The sequence below is a fragment of the Lepus europaeus genome, chromosome 4 (assembly GCF_033115175.1).
Source record: "Lepus europaeus isolate LE1 chromosome 4, mLepTim1.pri, whole genome shotgun sequence".
Lineage (NCBI taxonomy): Eukaryota > Metazoa > Chordata > Mammalia > Lagomorpha > Leporidae > Lepus > Lepus europaeus.
The window spans coordinates 39,133,951-39,152,267 of NC_084830.1; the positions used below are offsets into that span (position 1 = coordinate 39,133,951).

Consider the following 18,317-nt stretch of genomic DNA (forward strand, 5'->3'; position numbering starts at 1 on the left):
AATGGAAGACTTCTTTCTCCGCCTCTGCCTTCCCCTTCTGTAAACTTGCCTTTCAAATAGATAAATGGACCTTAAAAAACAAAACAAAATAAAACAAAAGCTTAGAAAGAAGAGGTGGCTAGAGAGAAAGATGAACTGAATAGACCTTCACAAAAGCTCAGAAGAAAAAATAGTTTCAGGAAGAGAATGGTAATGGGGACAAATTCTAAAAATAAAGTGTAGCTAATAAAACATGAAAATTGCTAACAAAAATTAGTAGTATATTTAATTTGAAGCACTTTTAGCAAAAGGCCACTAAGTTATAACTGTAATAAAATAGAAGTAGAAAAGTAAAGCTTCATAAAGGATGAAAACAAGATGGCTGATTTTAGGTATTTTTACCACACACACTCATAGAAGAAAGGTAACTATATGGGATGTTGGATATATTGAAATGCTTGATTGTAGTAATAACTTCACTATGTATATGATGATATCATATCATGTACATTTTAAATATATATAAAAAGATAAAAGTGAAAACTTATTATATCTAATATAATATCAATATAATCTGGCATAAGAAATTGAATGAAATTATTGTGATTTCAGTATTTACCTTGAACTTTCTGGTAGATTAGATAAGACTAAACACAATAATCTATGTAGTTATCTTATCAGTTAGACAGATAAAAAATAATTAAGGGATAATCATAAAATTTTCAAAGAAAATTTTACATAGTCTTCTCAAATGGATAAGTGGAATAAGAAAAAATATTCTCAAAAGTGCTTTCACAGCCAATGCAAAAGTAACTCTGTATGGCTGTTTAAGAACTTTCCATAAGTCACTTGTACTGAACACTATACTAGGTGTTTTAATCAGATCAATTAGGCAAGAAAAAAGAAATGAAAGACATCCAGATTGGAAAGGAAGAAGTAAAACTATTGTTAGCCACAGATGCCATGATAACCTATAGAGAAAATCCTAAGGAATAAAGACAAAACTATTAGAAATAATGAGTACAACAGGATACAAAATCAATAAACAAAAATCAATTGTTTTCTATATACTAGCAACGAACAATACAAAAACAAAATTAGTAAAAATATCATTTACAATAGCATACAAAAATAAAATACTCTAGGATAAATTTAGCAAAAGAAGTTCAAGGTATGTATGTACCCTGAACATTACCCTCATTGCAAGAAAGTAAAAGAGATATATAAATTAAATTAAATTGTGGGTGCTGGTGTAAAGCCACCACATGCAACACTGGCATGTACCAGCTGCTCCATTTCCAATCCAGCTCCCTAATAAGAGCCTGGGATAAGCAGTGGAAAATGGCCCAAGTGTTTGGGCTCTTGAAAGCTACCTGGGAGACCCAAATGAAGCTCCTGTCTCCTGGTTTCAGCTAGGCCAGCGCTGCCATTGTGGCCATCTTTGGGGGGTGCCCCTCTCTTAACTCTGACTTACAAAATAAATAAATAAATCTTTGAAAGAATAACACCTTGTGTTCACGCATTGAACACTTAATTTTCTTAAAATGACAGCAATACTCAAATTGATCTACTTGATCATAATCCTCATCAAAATCCCAGCTCTGTGTGTGTGTGTGTGTGTGTTTTAAATTGGCAAGTTGGTCTTAAAATTCATTAGAAAATACAAGCTACCCAAAAGAGATGATGAATAGCATCTACACTGTGCTTGATAATCATCTGGGGTGTTTATTTTAAATATGTAAATTCCTGAGTTCCATACCAAACTAATAGGATCACAATTTTAGGAATCACAGTCAAGTGTTTGTTTTTTTTTTTTTTTTTAAATCCTAGCTAAATACTATGTATAATCATAGAGCAGAATGGAAGTTCTTTGAGGTTGTAAGATTCTTCGTGATATTAATTAGAAGATAGCCTCAGTGAGAAAAAAAAAAACAGTAAAAAATAATAAAACAGAAGCCATCAATAATACTTGGTGGAACAGGGCCTCTGGGTGAGTCAGCACTAAAACAAACATCCAGAAAACCCAAAACACTGACCCTGATCAATAGAATATTAAAAACTAGCCACACAAATTTTTAGAAACAATCACTAAATTATAGGAATGTGTGTTGACTCACTTGTTGTACCATTGTTGGTCACAGATGTAATCACCTCTAAAAAGTCAATCAGCACAACAGATGATGTTTAGTTTCCTATTTTGCTGTGTACTACATTCATCTGGGCAACAGTGTGAATCTTTGGCTCATCCATTGCTTTATTTGACAAGCTGCTATGGTTTGGATATGGTTTGTCTCCCAAAGATTTTTTGTTAAGGCATGGTCCCCAATGTCATACTTTTGAGAGGTGGTAGAACCATTAAGAAGTGGGATGCAGTAGAACATAAGGTCACTGTGCGGTACCATGCTCAGGAGGGATTAATGACTGTAACTCAGGAGTAGGTTAGGACTTGAGAGAATGGATTCTGTATGGAGACAGTGGGTCTTCAGAGAGCAAGTTCAGCTTTCTCCATGCTCTCTTGCTTTGACTATTGCCATATGACCGTTCTTTCACACATGCTAGTTCCTGCCATGTTACACTGTCCACCACAGGACACTCACCAGAAGCTGATGCTGGTGTCATGCTCATGGACCTCCAGAACTATAAGGAAAAAAACCTCTTTTCTTAATAATTTACTTAGCCTCAGTTATTTTGTTATAGCAACACAAAGCAGGCTAAGGAAAAAGGCAAAAGCCCAGAAAGATAAAGTGGGTAGGTACATATAAGAGAGTCAGCATGAGAATCCAGTATTTTAGAGCCCTAATCCACAATTATTGTCATGAGACATATCGCCTTCCCTTTACAGGTCTATAAAATATGTATTAAATATGCTGTGTATATCAAGTTATATTACATAGTCATGCTTTCACATTGTAACTCTAATTTCAAACTGTTAGCAATCATGCCTTGAATTAAATAATTCATTAACAATTATTCTCTTTGCCCTTCTAAATAAGAACATTTTGCTAGATAAACGAAGTGGTTTAACTCCAATAAAAAGTTATTCATGGAAATTTGAACTGATGACATCTTTTTCTTTGAAAAATAATCCCCATTTCCAAATGAGTTATTTTCTTTAAAAAAGATAAGTTAAAATTCCATAGCATATTTAAATCCTGTCTGAGTACTAAGTTTATAGAGAAAGAGTCTGTAAACTTTTTTTTTTTAATTGTCTTATGTCCCCAGAATTGAACTTGGAATCACGGATAGGGTTTAGTTTGACATGAAGCTATCAATGTTGTAGATTTTGATAAAACAATAGTTCAATATTTGTTTTACTACCTCCCATTGCAGATTTACTTAAGATTACCTTGTCTATTCCAAATTCTTTCATCAAATATATTTGTGACTTTGTTCAGGTATCCTGACATTTTTTGGATATGCAGATACAATCAAACACCTATCCACACATGGCTATGAAAGTGCTTCATCCTCAGGCTTAGCAGTTTAGATGTAGTTCATTTCATTTTGATCTCCAGTTCTCGGTACAGTGTCAGAGAAGTTTTCTGAATATTGGCTGAGTGAACCATTTTTCCCTATTTTTCCTTTTAAACCCTTTTTTTCCAGAGTACCTTATCACATATACAAATGGTCTTCAAAAAAGTTCATGGAAATGCATATTATGAAGAAATTATGCATAGATTTCAAGATTTTTATACCACATAAACTTAATATTTTAATTCTACTTTCTATGAACTCTGTGAACTACCTTCATACACAGTATCTAGTTAGCAAATGCAAACAGATTTAACATTTAAAACAAATAAAAATGAGAAAATATTTTAAGTGGCAAATATTGTGTGAGATTTTCTAAAATCTACCATACAGAATCACAAAAGATATAGGAAAAACTTATCAAGCCTACACATGTGTATAAATGGAACAGTTAAGTGTGAATGCATCACTCATTATCAATCCAAACATCTAATAAACCATCTTTGAACTAACTTTTTGCTATTTATTTTCTACTTGTATATTCAGTAGACTCACTTTAATGTGACTTACTTACTAGATCATGAACATAATCTTGCAATGAAATTCATCTCTTTCCACAAAGTCTAATTATTATAAATATAATGGACTTGATTCATTATAATCATTGTTTAATTTTAAGTACTAGATTTGTTATAAATATAACCTATGAAGTGATAATTGTTTTCTTTAAAAAACCTAGATCTCAAGACATAAATGTGAAAGACATAAAATGTCAATGATATGTTATAGAATAAGGTTATTTTCAATAATGTTATATAAGCACATAAGATGTTTTTGTGTTTAAACAGTCCATGATAAGTTTATCAACTACCAAAATAAAGTGTTACTGGGAATCATCAGACATATTTTCTCCAGAACAAAGGCTCTAAGATAGATTCTAAGAAATGAAAGCAAATTCAATAACTAATGAGGGACACCAACATTTTCTAGTAAACAACTGCAGTTTATATTTCTTGCTATCTTACAGATTTGATACTCCCTTGCCAGGCCTTATCTAGCTTACACTTCCAGAAACATTGCACAGTCACTTAAGCTGAGTACAGTACCTTGATGAATCATATCCCTAGGAATATAACATCATAGCCTTTTTCCTATAAAATAATGTACCCTTTTCCTGAAGAGAATATTTTAAAAATCAGGAACTTCAGGTAATAATCTTCTCTAAGCCTTTGCCTGCCAAATCAGTTGTGCTAGTATGGGATTCTGGCTCCAGGTAAATACCAACAGGCCCAAACATTCTCATGTACACAGCACATAGAAAAGAAAACACATGAAAGATTTGCATTTTGCTCTACTCTTAAAGAAAGAAAAGTATCTTTCTTTCCAAGGGAACCTTGAAAAGTATTCTCTGTGATTTGTAATGAATTCATTCTATGCCCAACAAATCAGAAAAATGACTGTCTATATTAATAAACACATGTAATTTATCAAATATAATAATGAAGACAGACATGAAATCACTAGTTTATACTCAAATCACAAAATATGCCTTATTTAAGGTTCATTTTTAGGTTTAATGTCTGCTATATCAAACCTTTATGAGGGTTCAGATATAGTTAAATATGTCTGAGTTAAAAGTGAGGTGTCTCAGGCTAAACCACTGAATTATATACCCAATAGGTAAACAGCTGCCCTAATGCTCTTTATTTTGAATTGGGAGAAAAACACATTGTGATAGGGTTTAGATATAATAAAGAAAAATTTGGTTTGTAAATAAGGTAATGTTTATCAAGCTGATTTTGTACTAACATAAAGTTAATTTCTAGGCTGCTAAAAACCAACTCCTCCCAAATGTACAGGTTGGATACTTCCATTCTCAGATAAATGTAATTAGACCAAACACCTTCTCACGGAGAAGGATACAGTCTTACTGCATACCTGTGCTGATCTGAGTGTGTGCAGGATAAATAGTACTAGTTCACGCTTTCTTAGTGGTTTGTGTTGTGAAGATAAAAATGTAGTTGTTTTATACCTTACTGCTTATGTTTTCTTCTTGCCTTTTACCCCTGTGAATAGGTAATTCTCAAGAAGTTTCTCTAATAGAATTTCAAGGACAAAACCTAACATATTTGGCTTCTAATTAGACTCTGGTACCTGGTCTTTCCTTTCAGAGTACCAGATAGCACTGTCCCTGCTTTGTAATCTTCCTTAAGATTCAAACTTTATTAGAACTTATCAGAAAGCTAAGAATAAACAGGGAATCATAGACTGAATGAAACTTACTTTTTGCTAGCTATTTTCTTACTCATTTTGATGTACTTTTCTAGTACATAATATTTCTTATAAAATGGTCCACTATCTGTAAAAATTTATTTTCAATGATCTTTAGAATCCACAGATAGAGATGATATGCAGTAATTCATGCTAAATAAACAAAAGGCGAGTTTAAATTTTATGCAGCTAATCATAAAAACCTTGGAACCAAATAAATTAGACTGTCAGAGCTTGTGCAGGAAGTAAAAGACTAATAAATGAAGTTATCTGACAATAATTTGCCAATATATTGCTTATTTGTATCAGAAGCCAAGTAGATAAAACACAAGACAATAAAGCAAATATAAATGACAAAACAATTTTTAGGCATAGTAAAAAGACTACATTACTAACGGGAACTGTCTACACAGAAGCTGCTTTTACCTGTCATCGTCCTGTGAGGCTCTCCTTGGCAAGTCCTCTTTATTCCTTTGTTCTTGTTTCTCCCCTTGCTCAGGTGTTTTTTCCTCTTCTCCTGATTCTCTGTTTTCCTCTTTATTACACGATTTTGGAATCTCTTTCCCTTTCTCATTCTCATTAATTCCGTCTTCCTTTACCTCTTCCTTCTCATGAACTACCTCCACATGCTTATCCCCTTCTATCCCTCCCTGTTCTATTCCCTTTGTGCTTTTGAAAGCAACACAAATCGAAGGCATGCAAATAAACACACAGAAAAGAAAAGAAAGTCAAGAAAAACACACATGAAATTAAAAAGAAAGGCAATGAAAATTATCCAAACTTACGTAAAAATATGGTTTTAAATGTTGGGAACTTGTTTCCAGTGTGTGCTAGAGAAGCACTACATAAGCAGCACCTAATTATTACAGTTTTAAAATGATATTTTCCTCTTGCAAAATTACATGGAAACAGGCAAAGGCTATCATATTTCTATTACACGATTTGTTAATCCAAAAAGAGTAAATAATTGTTTTTACCTTAAGTGTCCATAAAATATATAGGACAAGTGAGAAATGAAAATTATACTAATTTATATATTGCATTTAGAAGTTTTCTTGAGAGGATGCTTTTCCCAAGTATTTATAAAAATTTCAGGACAATAAGACAGCATGTTACCAAAAAAAGTAATATTGTTAGGTTTCCTGAATCATTGAAATGCATTAAGCTTGGAAAAAAAATCCCTCCAAATATTATTTTAAACATAAAAAATTTAAGTAGTAAGTTAACAGTCACTTTGATTTCAGTAAAGATATAGTAATAACAGCATTACTTTTTAAATTGCAAACATGAGAAATACATATGATATTACTTCAAGAACTCTAATACACCAAATTTTAGTACACTAAAATTTTTCTATGTGTGTAAGATCTAAAATATGAGCCAAAATAATAAATAAAAGCAAAAGTATATGTATAGAAGTTCCTATTGCCTTAACGATAAGTATTAACCTTTTAGAAATAAAAGATTCTATGTTTATTAAAAAAAAAAAAAGCAGTAAAGCCCTTCTACAATAGCCTTAGAAGTGTTTACTGTGGAATTTCCTTCACTCACCTGATCTTCTTGCTTCCTCTCGGCCGTTCTGATTGGACAGACATGTAGCTTGTGCTGCTGAAACGAGAAGCACTACTAGTCCTTGAAACCGCAGATATATCACTTACATCACTGTCCGAAGATTTAGTGGAAATATTATCTGCCCCTCTATGAGGATCCCATCCTGATCGATACTGTTAACACAGATTGACAAATACGCAGAAGTCGTCAGTATTACCACACAAAGCAATTATTCGCTTTCTCCTATTTCAGCACTTTAACTGTCCACAGGGGATACTGCAAAACCCCACTCAGTTGCATATAAAACGAAAGTGAATGGCAATTATCCTAAAAGAAAAATTCAATTTATAGGAAGCCCTTGTTTTCAGCAGAGTAATTAGAACATTTTCACCACAACCCAATGAAGGCCATTTAAATAGTTTCAAAACAGCATTGGCCTCAGGGAAGAACATTTAGATAAATTCTGGGAAATAAACATTTGGCTAAACTTTAAAGAGTAGAATTTTTTATTTGTGAATAATTTTTAAGGACATAGTATTATAAGGTTGCCACTGTAACTAATAAACACCAATTCCAGAGCCATCAGTTTCCTCTTTAATCCACTGGGCTTCACTGAAAACCTAGAGATAATATAAAGACTAATTATTAATACACTAACTCTTTTTTAAAAAGCCAAGAGAAAAGAGAAAGTTCAAATTCTGAATTGTTGCTGGAATTTTGATGAATCCTAGAATACTAGAGAAAGTTGTTATTATTTAAAATAATTCAAACCTCCTGGAATTGAAATAATCAGATAGTTAACTGGCTCAAGGGTGCAGGGTGTTCTTGGGTATTCAAATACTCTGGCAAATTGAAAAACATCATAAGTTTTTATGTTAATGACCTATTCTCATTAAATACATTCAAAATAAAAACTAATAGTCAGCACTTAATTTTATTTTTGACTATAAAAGACCATTGCTAGGAGGCTTAGTGTTGGGATGTAAAGACAGATTTTGGCATCTGGAAAATCCTTACTAGCTAGGTAGATCTGAGAAAATTATTTAACCTCTCAAAGTTTTAATATGAAATCACAAGGATAACAATATCTTCCTTGTTATGTTATTCTGAATATTAAAATTAACACTTGTGTGGTATCTAGCATGATGTAATAAAGATAATCAGTATTATTATGATATCATTACTGCATGGTAGTAAAAGAGCATTATTTTTCTATAAAAATACAATATTAGTAGTATGGATATTACTGGGTTACTAGAATATCTGCTATTAGATTTTTCTTTGTAGCACTTCAAGTATAATGCTGAAACATCCTTATCTAGTCAAATTTGCAAGGGTAATTTTCTAACCACAGATACTGATAAATTTCACAAAGCCTTGGAAAGATGATTATCTTATATAAACCGCTTGCTGTGATTTGAATTGTTACATAATAAGCAGTCCTGCATGAACAGCAACTCACCACCAGTATAAGATAGATATCAACATTTTGGCCATGAAAAATTAAGTAGCAACAGGGCATTAACATTGTATCAAATTGAAATGGTACCATGTTGGTCTGCAAATCTCCCAGGGTTTAGCTAACAACTGATTCTTTTTTCTTCAAAGTTAAAAAAAATTATTTCTAAGTTTCCAAAACATTTGAACAATTATTAAATGACTGATTAAATGATTAAGTGACTGACCTGAGTTCACTTTACCTTCCTACTTTGTTAGATAAACTTTTCATTATCAGTAAGAATACAATTAAATTATTCAAAAACTTGCTGCCTTCTTCCAGGAAATATCTAGGTAATCAGAATTATAGTGCTCAATTATAAAAGGAATATTATTTATTCACAAAGATTTATTTCAATAAAATCTCATTCCAAATAAAGTCATTTTAAAATAATTTTGAAATTATTTAAAGGACAATGTCTTAAGCCATTGTCTACAATAGCTTTACAATGCATGGATCCAGTAGTATCTATGTTACCTAGTTGTCTACCTGTATCTAATATATGCACACATACACACACACAATAAATTATTTTTATACTTAATTTAGTTTTCACTGAATTTAAAGTAATTTGATCTCAAGTTGATACATATCTAGAAATCTCATTTTATTCATGTTTTTTGACATTTACACAAAAAATCAAAGTTTCAGAAACTTTTCTGCTCTATACAATTGTTTAGTAGATATTGAAGAACTTTATCTTCCTCGTTTTTATTATTTATAATAATGAAAAGTATCAGTCTACTATTATTTCTTTTAAAATAATTTTATAGAAAAGCAGCTTGTATTTATTATTTACTTTTGTTCATAGGGCTATTGTAAAATCTAACTTCAAATGAAAAACTCCAAGTTTTAACTCCAGCAGGCAATCAAGGTAATAAGATAAAATGAGAGCCAATGCTCTGGAGGGGGACTGAATCATTGGTCTGAATCCTAGCTACATAAAATGTTAGGTTTCTGATCTTAGGCCAATTGCTTCTACGAGTCTCAGTTTTACATTGGTTAAAATATGGATAAAAAGGAAATTCATCTTCTAAGTCTGCCATAGGATTAAACAAAACAACGCATGTAAAGCACTTTGCACAATATCTAAACAAGCATTTAATAAGTGAGAAATGGTGACAATGATGATGATGATGATGATGATGATGATGATGATGATGATTAGATAATAACTGAATGCTGGCTTTTATCAATCCCAGGAATATGTTTAGCTAAAGAAATACTAGATAGAAATATTCAACAATAAATAGATATTAAAATGCTCTACCTAGTGGCCGGCACTGTGGCTCAGTGGGTTAACGCCCTGGCCTGAGGTGCTGGCATCCCATATGGCCGCCAGTTTTAGTCCCGGCTGCTCCTCTTCCAGCTCTCTGCTGTGGGCCTGGGAGGGCAGTAGAGGATGGCCCAAGTCCTTGGGCCCCTGCACCCAGGTGGGAGACCCGGAAAAGCTCCTGGTTCCTGGCTTTGGACCAGCGCAATTCCGCCCATTGCCCACCATCGAATGGAAGCCCTTTTTTCTCTTCCTCTCCTCTAATTCTGACTTTCAAATAAATAAATAAATCTTTAAAAAATGCTCTACCTACCATATACTTCTAGTACATACAAGATATTTCTTTCAGAAAATACATAAAGCAAAACTAAAATAGTAAAGCCAACTGATGTATTCTGACCTCACCACCATATTTGGCCAGATTCAGCCATATCCCATTACTGTACAGGGAAATGTTGATTTCCAACTGTAAGATGAGGACCATCTTTAGCTAAACAGGAGACACATTTGACATTTCTTGGCTAATGCAGAATGCACTTCAATTTTAATATTTGTCTTGCATATCTTATCCTGATATTCGAAGCCACCTGGTACTTATAAATTCCATGCTTTCCTGATTGGTTCTTATCCCAGGTGCTTTGCTTTCACTTCTAGTTCTAACTGCCTACCTGACTTAAATGTCTGTAGTTAGGATGCTGACTTTGCTTATGCCAGCCTTTGGTTTTCTATGTCTGTCATGACTTTTAGTACCATAGCTATGATGAATGGCTAGATACAAACTAACCCAAGGCTTAAGAATTTGTTTACTTTTGAAAACACATGTGACCATGGTGTACATTATACATGTATTTGGCTGAGACCTCTCAGATAATCCAGTTTGGTGATAAGGAAAGAAGAGACTCCTAATACTACAGTTTTATACCTTTTATGTGGTTTATCAGACACTACCTCTTTCTTTCTTTCTTTTTTTTTTTTTTTTTTTTTTGACTGGCAGAGTGGATAGTGAGAGAGAGAGACAGAGAGAAAAGTCTTCCTTTTTGCCATTGGTTCACCCTCCAATGGCCGCTGCGGCCGGCGCATCGCGCTGATCCGAAGCCAGGAGCCAGGTGCTTCTCCTGGTCTCCCATGGGGTGCAGGGCCCAAGGACTTGGGTCATCCTCCACTGCCTTCCCGGGCCATAGCAGAGAGCTGGTCTGGAAGAGGGGCAACCGGGATAGAATCCGGCGCCCCAACCGGGACTAGAACCCGGTGTGCCGGCGCCACAAGGCGGAGGATTAGCCTGTTAAGCCACAGCGCCGGCCTGACACTACCTCTTTCTATAGTGTGTTAGAGTGCATGAGTGAATGTTTTCATGTTTAACTAATAAACCCTATATTAGAAAATTAACTCCGTAATATCTTCTTCATTTTTGTATCTCTCTTAGCAACTATGAGTCAGATTTAATTTAATTTAAAATTTAAGGTTTAGCTTTCTTACCAGAAAGATGAGTATAAGCTGAATTTTAAAGACTCTTCAAAATAATAAATTCAAAATATCCATTCGCATGCCTAGCAAACAGCAGTGTCTTACTGTCATTGTCCATAGCAGAAGATCATTAAATAAAGACACTGACTGGATTAGTACATAAAGAAGAAATAGATATTAGCTTAGAATTCTAGCTTGACGTTGAGTCTGTTGTCTACAACATTACAGACACATGAAAAATATGAAATTTAGAAAGTACAAAGTATGTGAAAAATATTTCTATAAATAAAATTTCAGAACACATTTAGAATGTAGTATAATCATATACAAGCTCAACTCCTCTCCCAGATATCTAAGTAATAAATGACATAAAACTGGAGTTTGCATCTAAAACAGTCAAATGCAATTTTATTTTCCCTAACATCTGATAAACAAAAGTTATGCACTTTAACACTGAGATAGAAGTAGCTAAATTATTATACCAAGGTAGAGAAAAGAATGTGAATAGGTAGGTTCATTCATTTAGGAACTGGTTGGAGTTGTGTAGGTACTATCGTAAGTAATGTTTTAAATAATTAGCATGTACTAGAATACATTTGATAGACAAACAATGAATGATGCACTCATTATTCTTTTTAGCAGAATAGAAACAAAGAAGATTCACTACATAGGATTTCATCATCTCAGCTAAAAACAGTTCTAACTGGAGATCTTTAAAACTTTGGAAAAGAGGGAGGAAATTTTCCCAACAGTATTTTTGATCTTTTGTATATTACTATTAAGCAGATCATGAACCAGAAAAAATTTACAGGAAATGATAATTCTTCAGGATGTTCTAGACTCTAAGGAGTTTCTAAATGGCCTGAGAAAGTTAATGTTCTTTCTGTGTATCTAAAATTAGTGTAAAGTAATAGCATATCTGCAAAGTTCTATTTAAAAAGAAGGCCATCATTAAAATTTTAGAGCAATATACTTGAGAAAAGAAATAAATTCAAACTTCAGAAATAAAATTTTGATTTTCTCTAGTAATCTTGTTTGAAGTTCTTTGGTTAGATAATTTCCCAGTTTAATTTCTCCATTGCATCTTAGAAACTCTGATTGTTCAATCTTTGTGAATAAAATTCTCAGACAAAAAAAGGAGTAGTTTTCTGAGAATTTCCTTACATTGTTCATTCTCAATTTAATAGATAAAATTGAAAATTATTGTATGAAATGCTAGGCTAAGAAATTATTGGAAAATACTGAGAAATTTTTTAAAATCCCAATTTTGAAGAAAAGTTTATGCCATCTAGAAATACTTGAAAGAATATTCAGTATCATATTCAGAGAGGACACACATGAATGGCTCAAAAGATAGAAGGGAAAAAAACAGGTAGATTTTCTGGAAAGAAAGAAGAAGCTGAATTCTTGGGCAGGGTTCTTCATATCAGAAGGGGACACAGAGGAGAGAAGAGAGATAGGAGTCCTGCCCTGCAGGCAACTAAATAACAAGGTGAGCAAAAAAACATCTTGTTTTTATTTCATTTTACAATCCAAAATAGTAGCTGTTGCCCTTTGCCAGTAGTCCAATAGCAGGTACTCTCTCTTTGATAAGCTATTTCCTGATGATTTTATTTTCCCTGTGGTAGCCATGGTTCTCATCAGTGCCAGATCTGAAAGCTGTACTGTACAAAAATACATTTGTTACACATGATTTTGTCTAGATCAGACTCCTAAAGAGAGTATTGTATGATAATGATCTTTACTTGGGAGACAGAAGGCAGAGACCAAAGGTCCCAGACATTTGAGGCCTTAGTTAATTAAGATTTAGCCCTGTAAGCAATATTCTGCAAGTGAAATCCCAGTTTGAAAGAGATTTATGGTAGCTGCAGAGCTCAAAGGGAGGGATTCTGTAGTAAGGCAGAACCTAATGAATACCATGACCCAGCCTGGGAAGGAATATCAAGGATGTAAATTTTTTTTACTAGAGACCGAGGCAACAATTTTTCTCTTGATGACTTGCAAAACTGATGGCATTTTCAGGTGGGCATAGTAATAAAACAAGCAGACCCTGGGAAAAGCACTGCTCTAAGCACTGTAGGTAGATTATATTATTTAAATTTCCAAGCCTTATGAAGTAGGCATTGTGATAGCTGGAGTTAGAAGAAAGTACTGTCAGTTGGGGTGAAGCACATTCAACACCCTTTCCATAAAATGTGTCTAGTCATGTTCCAAGGCACAGTGGAGCTGTCACCTCCTCTGTTAAGTTTTCCTTAATCCATCATTTCATTGTCTGAGGTGGGTATAGTGGCATGTAGTGTATTAGCGTGTGTTTGTTTAACAATCATCTTTTTGAAGGGAAAATCTCTAATTCACAAAGTTTCCTCATTTTCATGGTAAGAATACTCTCAATATGGCAGATTTCAAGATATCCAGTCACTGGGTGCAGAATTGGGCTCACCAATGGAGATCGGGTTTAGAAATGTGAGCATTATTTATAGGACTCAGTAAGACTCCTTAAGAGACAAGGAAAAAAAGGGAGGTAAGATGGTATATCTGCAACATACTCATCCAGGAGATCTTCGGTATCTGGAACAGTAACAGCCTAAGCTAAAGCACCACAAGCAAAGAAAGAATGGACATTGACACGTAGACATGTCTTGTCAGAAGAATTACTGCCAGCAGTCAGTGACTTTCCCAAAGGCTTGGCTTTGTGAAAACTATGTATCTATCAGTACTCATCTCCTGCTTGAGAAACAACCTCCACTTACTTTGATCCACTTCTCACAAGTTTCAGGGACAGAAATGCCAGTTACATAATGAAATCTCAGATTTAGAAGTCTGAAGTAGTGGCAGACCTTATGCTTTTGTTCTTATCCAACGAATTTATCACTCTCTTCTTCAAATCAGTAACTCTTAATCCATTCCACCATTTACTGAAACTGCTCTAAAAAAAGTAAAAACCTCAAACCAATAATCACCTAATCCATCAGTGGTGAATTAGTGGTGTTTTTAATTTTCATCTTTCCTCTTTCTTCTTGAAGCTCTCCCATAATAGTTTCCCAGATGTCACTCATGATTTCCCCCCATCTCTGATGTTCTTTCTTAATTTCCTTTCCTTAGATCCATTTTCCCTAACTTGATTTTCAATATTTTTCCCAAAGCTTCCCATCTTAAGCCCTCTTTTCTTTTCTCTAAAATATTCCCCCAGGATGATCTAATCCATTATCTATTCATTTTAACTATCACATCCTGTCTAAAATTAAGTCTTATCTTTTGTCCTCACCTCTGTCCCAACTTGAACTTCTAGCTGATAACAGGGCATCTCCCATATGTTGTTTTGCAAGCATATCAAATTCAGTATGGTTAAGTCAAATTTATTCTTTCTCAGTCCAAAAGAACTCTTCTTATTTCTTTTATATCCCCTGCATTATTTATCAATATCTAATCAAGATTTCTAAAACTTGTGAGTTATGTCAAAGTCTTCCATCTCTAACATCCTGTATTCTAATCAGTCAAGAAACATTTATTCACTGAATAGAAACAAATATCATGTCAATATTCAGCTACTTGGGGTATGTTCTTGATGGTAATTAACACCTAATTATCTGTGGCATTTGGTGCAGAATGCTTACTTGATATTCCTTTTCTCTTTGTTTTTTACTAAAAGAACCACATTTATTTTGGTGATTTAACAACAGCAAAATGAAACAACTTCATTTTTTAGTATCCCTTCTAGCTCGGTTAATCATTTGAAATGAATTTGAATTCAGATATAAGCAGCAATCTGGGGGATGAGCTGTTGGAAGAGTTGTTTTCTGATTATAGTGGGCTGACTCAGTCAGGATAGTCATTTTTCCTGCCCCTTTCTCTTTTCTTTCTGATGCAGCTTATGTGTGAGCCTACAGATGAAGTAGCCATTCTGTGAAAATGTGGATGAATGTTTTACTCTAAGAATGGGAAGCAGGAATACAGAATTGTTTGCTCCTGAAATAGTAGTATCAATCTTGAACTACTATATGAACTCTCTATTATATAGGGGGAAAATCCTTAATTTACTGAGGTAATTTTGTTAGGTTGTTATTTTGAACAGCCTGAATGCAAACCTGACAGATTATCACTATTTCTGGTTTGTGTCAGAAAAAATATTTTCTGATCTCATGATACAAGGACAAATTCCTTAATCCAACAATATTAATGAAAATTATACTCTATAGGCATCTAATTTAGATGATAAAAGGGAGTTTATCATGGGATAAAAACCATGGGATTGGCCAGCGCCGTGGCTTAACAGGCTAATCCTCCGCCTTGCGGCGCCAGCACACCGGGTTCTAGTCCTGGTTGGGGCACCAGATTCTATCCCGGTTGCCCCTCTTCCAGACCAGCTCTCTGCTATGGCCCGGGAAGGCAGTGGAGGATGGCCCAAGTCCTTGGGCCCTGCACCCGCATGGGAGACCAGGAGAAGCACCTGGCTCCTGGCTTCGGATCAGCGCGATGCGCCGGCCGCAGCGGCCATTGGAGGGTGAACCAATGGCAAAAAGGAAGTTTCTCTCTGTCTCTCTCTCTCACTATCCACTCTGCCTGTCAAAAAAAAAACAAACCAAAACAAAAAAGACACCATGGGATTAAGAGTGAAAAAATAAAGAAGTGGAACTGATTTTCCACTTACTAGAAGCTATGTAATCAGACGAGTCTCAACTTCTTTGAGTCTGTTTCTAGATAGTATCTTCTTCACAGGAGCAATGTGGTCTTTACAGAAGATCGTAGTTCTTGACTCAGAGTATATTTACCATGATAATAATAAACATCTATGATAATAAATTCCATGATAAAACTGAAGATTCTAGATTATGATATTAAATTTTCTCCAACATTCATCTGTATTATTAAATATTTAATCTTGACTAGAAAAAACTTGAAAGTGGCTATGGAAATTTTCTAAATTGGTTCCTAATTCCATTTTTCTTCAAAAAGAAATAGGGCATTGTAGTTGGGTACCACACTGGCTTACTTACATAGGGTAAGACAACACCAAACCTGACTTGGAAATTCATATTTATTCATTTTTGAGAGCATTTATCTTGGGTTAGTTTTATAACTATGTTTGTATTTGGTACTAAGGAATTATAAGCCTAGGAAAATAATATAATAATAATTAGAATGTGAGTTATTTTATAATTTACAATTTTCAAATATTTTATATATTTTTTCTCTTTAACAATATCTAAGATAGCTACTTAAAAATTTTTACAAAAAATATATAATGTAACACACTCATATTAATACTTACCCTTTTACTGACTTAACTATATAAGATAACTTTTTAACAGCTTCATTTAGTCTTGAATTTATTTTTATGTTCTTTATTATACAGTAATATTTCAAATTCATGTCATTTGGAATTTGTCCCAATCAAAAAGTGTTTCTTATACTCTTACATATATTAACAGCAATATCATCCTGATAAATACATATTAAGTTTCATTTACATTCAAGCCAAAGAGAGCAGAATATACCTACCAACAGTCTAAACTAAAGGGCCCAGTTACTGTTAAGGCACTGATGTCACTGTTATGACTAATTGCTTCTCTAACCTCTCAAGTTAGAAATGTACAAAATCGAGTCAGAATTAAGAAAAACCATAACAAAACCCTGCCTAGCCACAAGAATTCCTGACACTTGGTAAATAGTAACCAGCTTTAAACATGACATGGCCTTTTTTGGTTTTTAAAACTGTATAGAGTATTTATATCCTCTGTTAGGATACATAGATAGTACAGATATCAGTTGACAAACTAGCATCCCAACAGTTTTAACAGAAATAAGCATGAGAATATAGAAGCAGGATCAGTGCCTTGGGATTCTGAACCAGGTAGAAATACAACAAAAATGAGGAGAGGATGTAAAGAAGGGCTCTCTTTCAAGATACTTTAAAAGAAAATACAGTCACTCAATGTACTGTGATCTAAGAGAAGCAAAGCAAAATAACTACACAGTATAGAAATTCAAGTATAAATAACTACATAGTGTTGAAAAACTTGAAAGGATTCCTCTAACCCATCAAATTCAGGCAAATGGAACAGGTCCACTCCTCTTATTCTCTGTGTGAGAAGATAGAGCAGCCTCAGCTACATTTACTAAAGACTATCTGGGGTGAAGCCAACAAGCAAATCAGTTGCATAGACGGACAATCACTATTTGCTTGAATTATAGCAACAGTCTACAATCTCCTCTTTGTCTTTAAACTCTTTTTTCAAATGCATCTTAAATATACCATTAGAGTTAAAACCTAAAAGAACAAACTTGTCCATGTTAATGACTTCCTCAAAATTCTTCAAGACCTATCATTCTATGAGTTTTATAAAAATATAGGAAAATCAGGGCCAGTGCTGTGGCATAGGGGATTAAGTCACCAACTATAGCACAGGCATCCCATATATGCACTTATTGAGTCCCAGCTGCTCCACTTCCAATCCAGCTCCCTGCTAATGTGCCTGGAAAAACAGTGGAAGGTGGCCCAAGTCCTTGGATTCCTGCACCTTCATGGGAGACCCAAAAGAAGCTCCTGGTACCTAACATCGGGTGGGCCCAGCTACAGCCATCATGGGCATCTGGGGAGTGAATCAGCAAATGGAAGATCTCGCTGAGTCTTTGCTTCTGTCTCTCCCTCTCTGTAACTCTGCCTTTCAAGTAAAATGAATACATCTTTTAAAAAAATAAAGAAAAATCATAGAATATAAATGCTAAGGATATTAAACTATCAAAATAATACTGATATAAAATATTCAAATATAAGATGTAGATGTTTAAATAATACGTTTCTAAAATAAT

At 34.0% G+C, this 18,317-nt stretch overlaps 1 protein-coding gene across 19 annotated transcripts in view; it reads right to left on the bottom strand.

The window, feature by feature from the left end:
* RIMS2 (regulating synaptic membrane exocytosis 2) overlaps positions 1 to 18,317 on the bottom strand; it is a 753,630-nt gene that overhangs the window by 161,325 nt on the left and 573,988 nt on the right. For 7 of the 19 annotated variants that reach the window (XM_062188128.1, XM_062188133.1, XM_062188134.1 and 4 more), the window contains 2 exons: positions 7,273 to 7,445; positions 6,148 to 6,390 (listed from right to left, as the gene is read on the bottom strand). The exons of 6 other annotated variants lie outside the window; for them this stretch is intronic. In XM_062188128.1, the coding sequence (XP_062044112.1) occupies positions 6,148 to 6,390; positions 7,273 to 7,445 (416 nt within the window). The remainder of the gene's footprint in view (positions 1 to 6,147; positions 6,391 to 7,272; positions 7,446 to 18,317) is intronic. 6 more of the 19 variants (XM_062188136.1, XM_062188145.1, XM_062188137.1 and 3 more) reach the window with 1 other exon arrangement.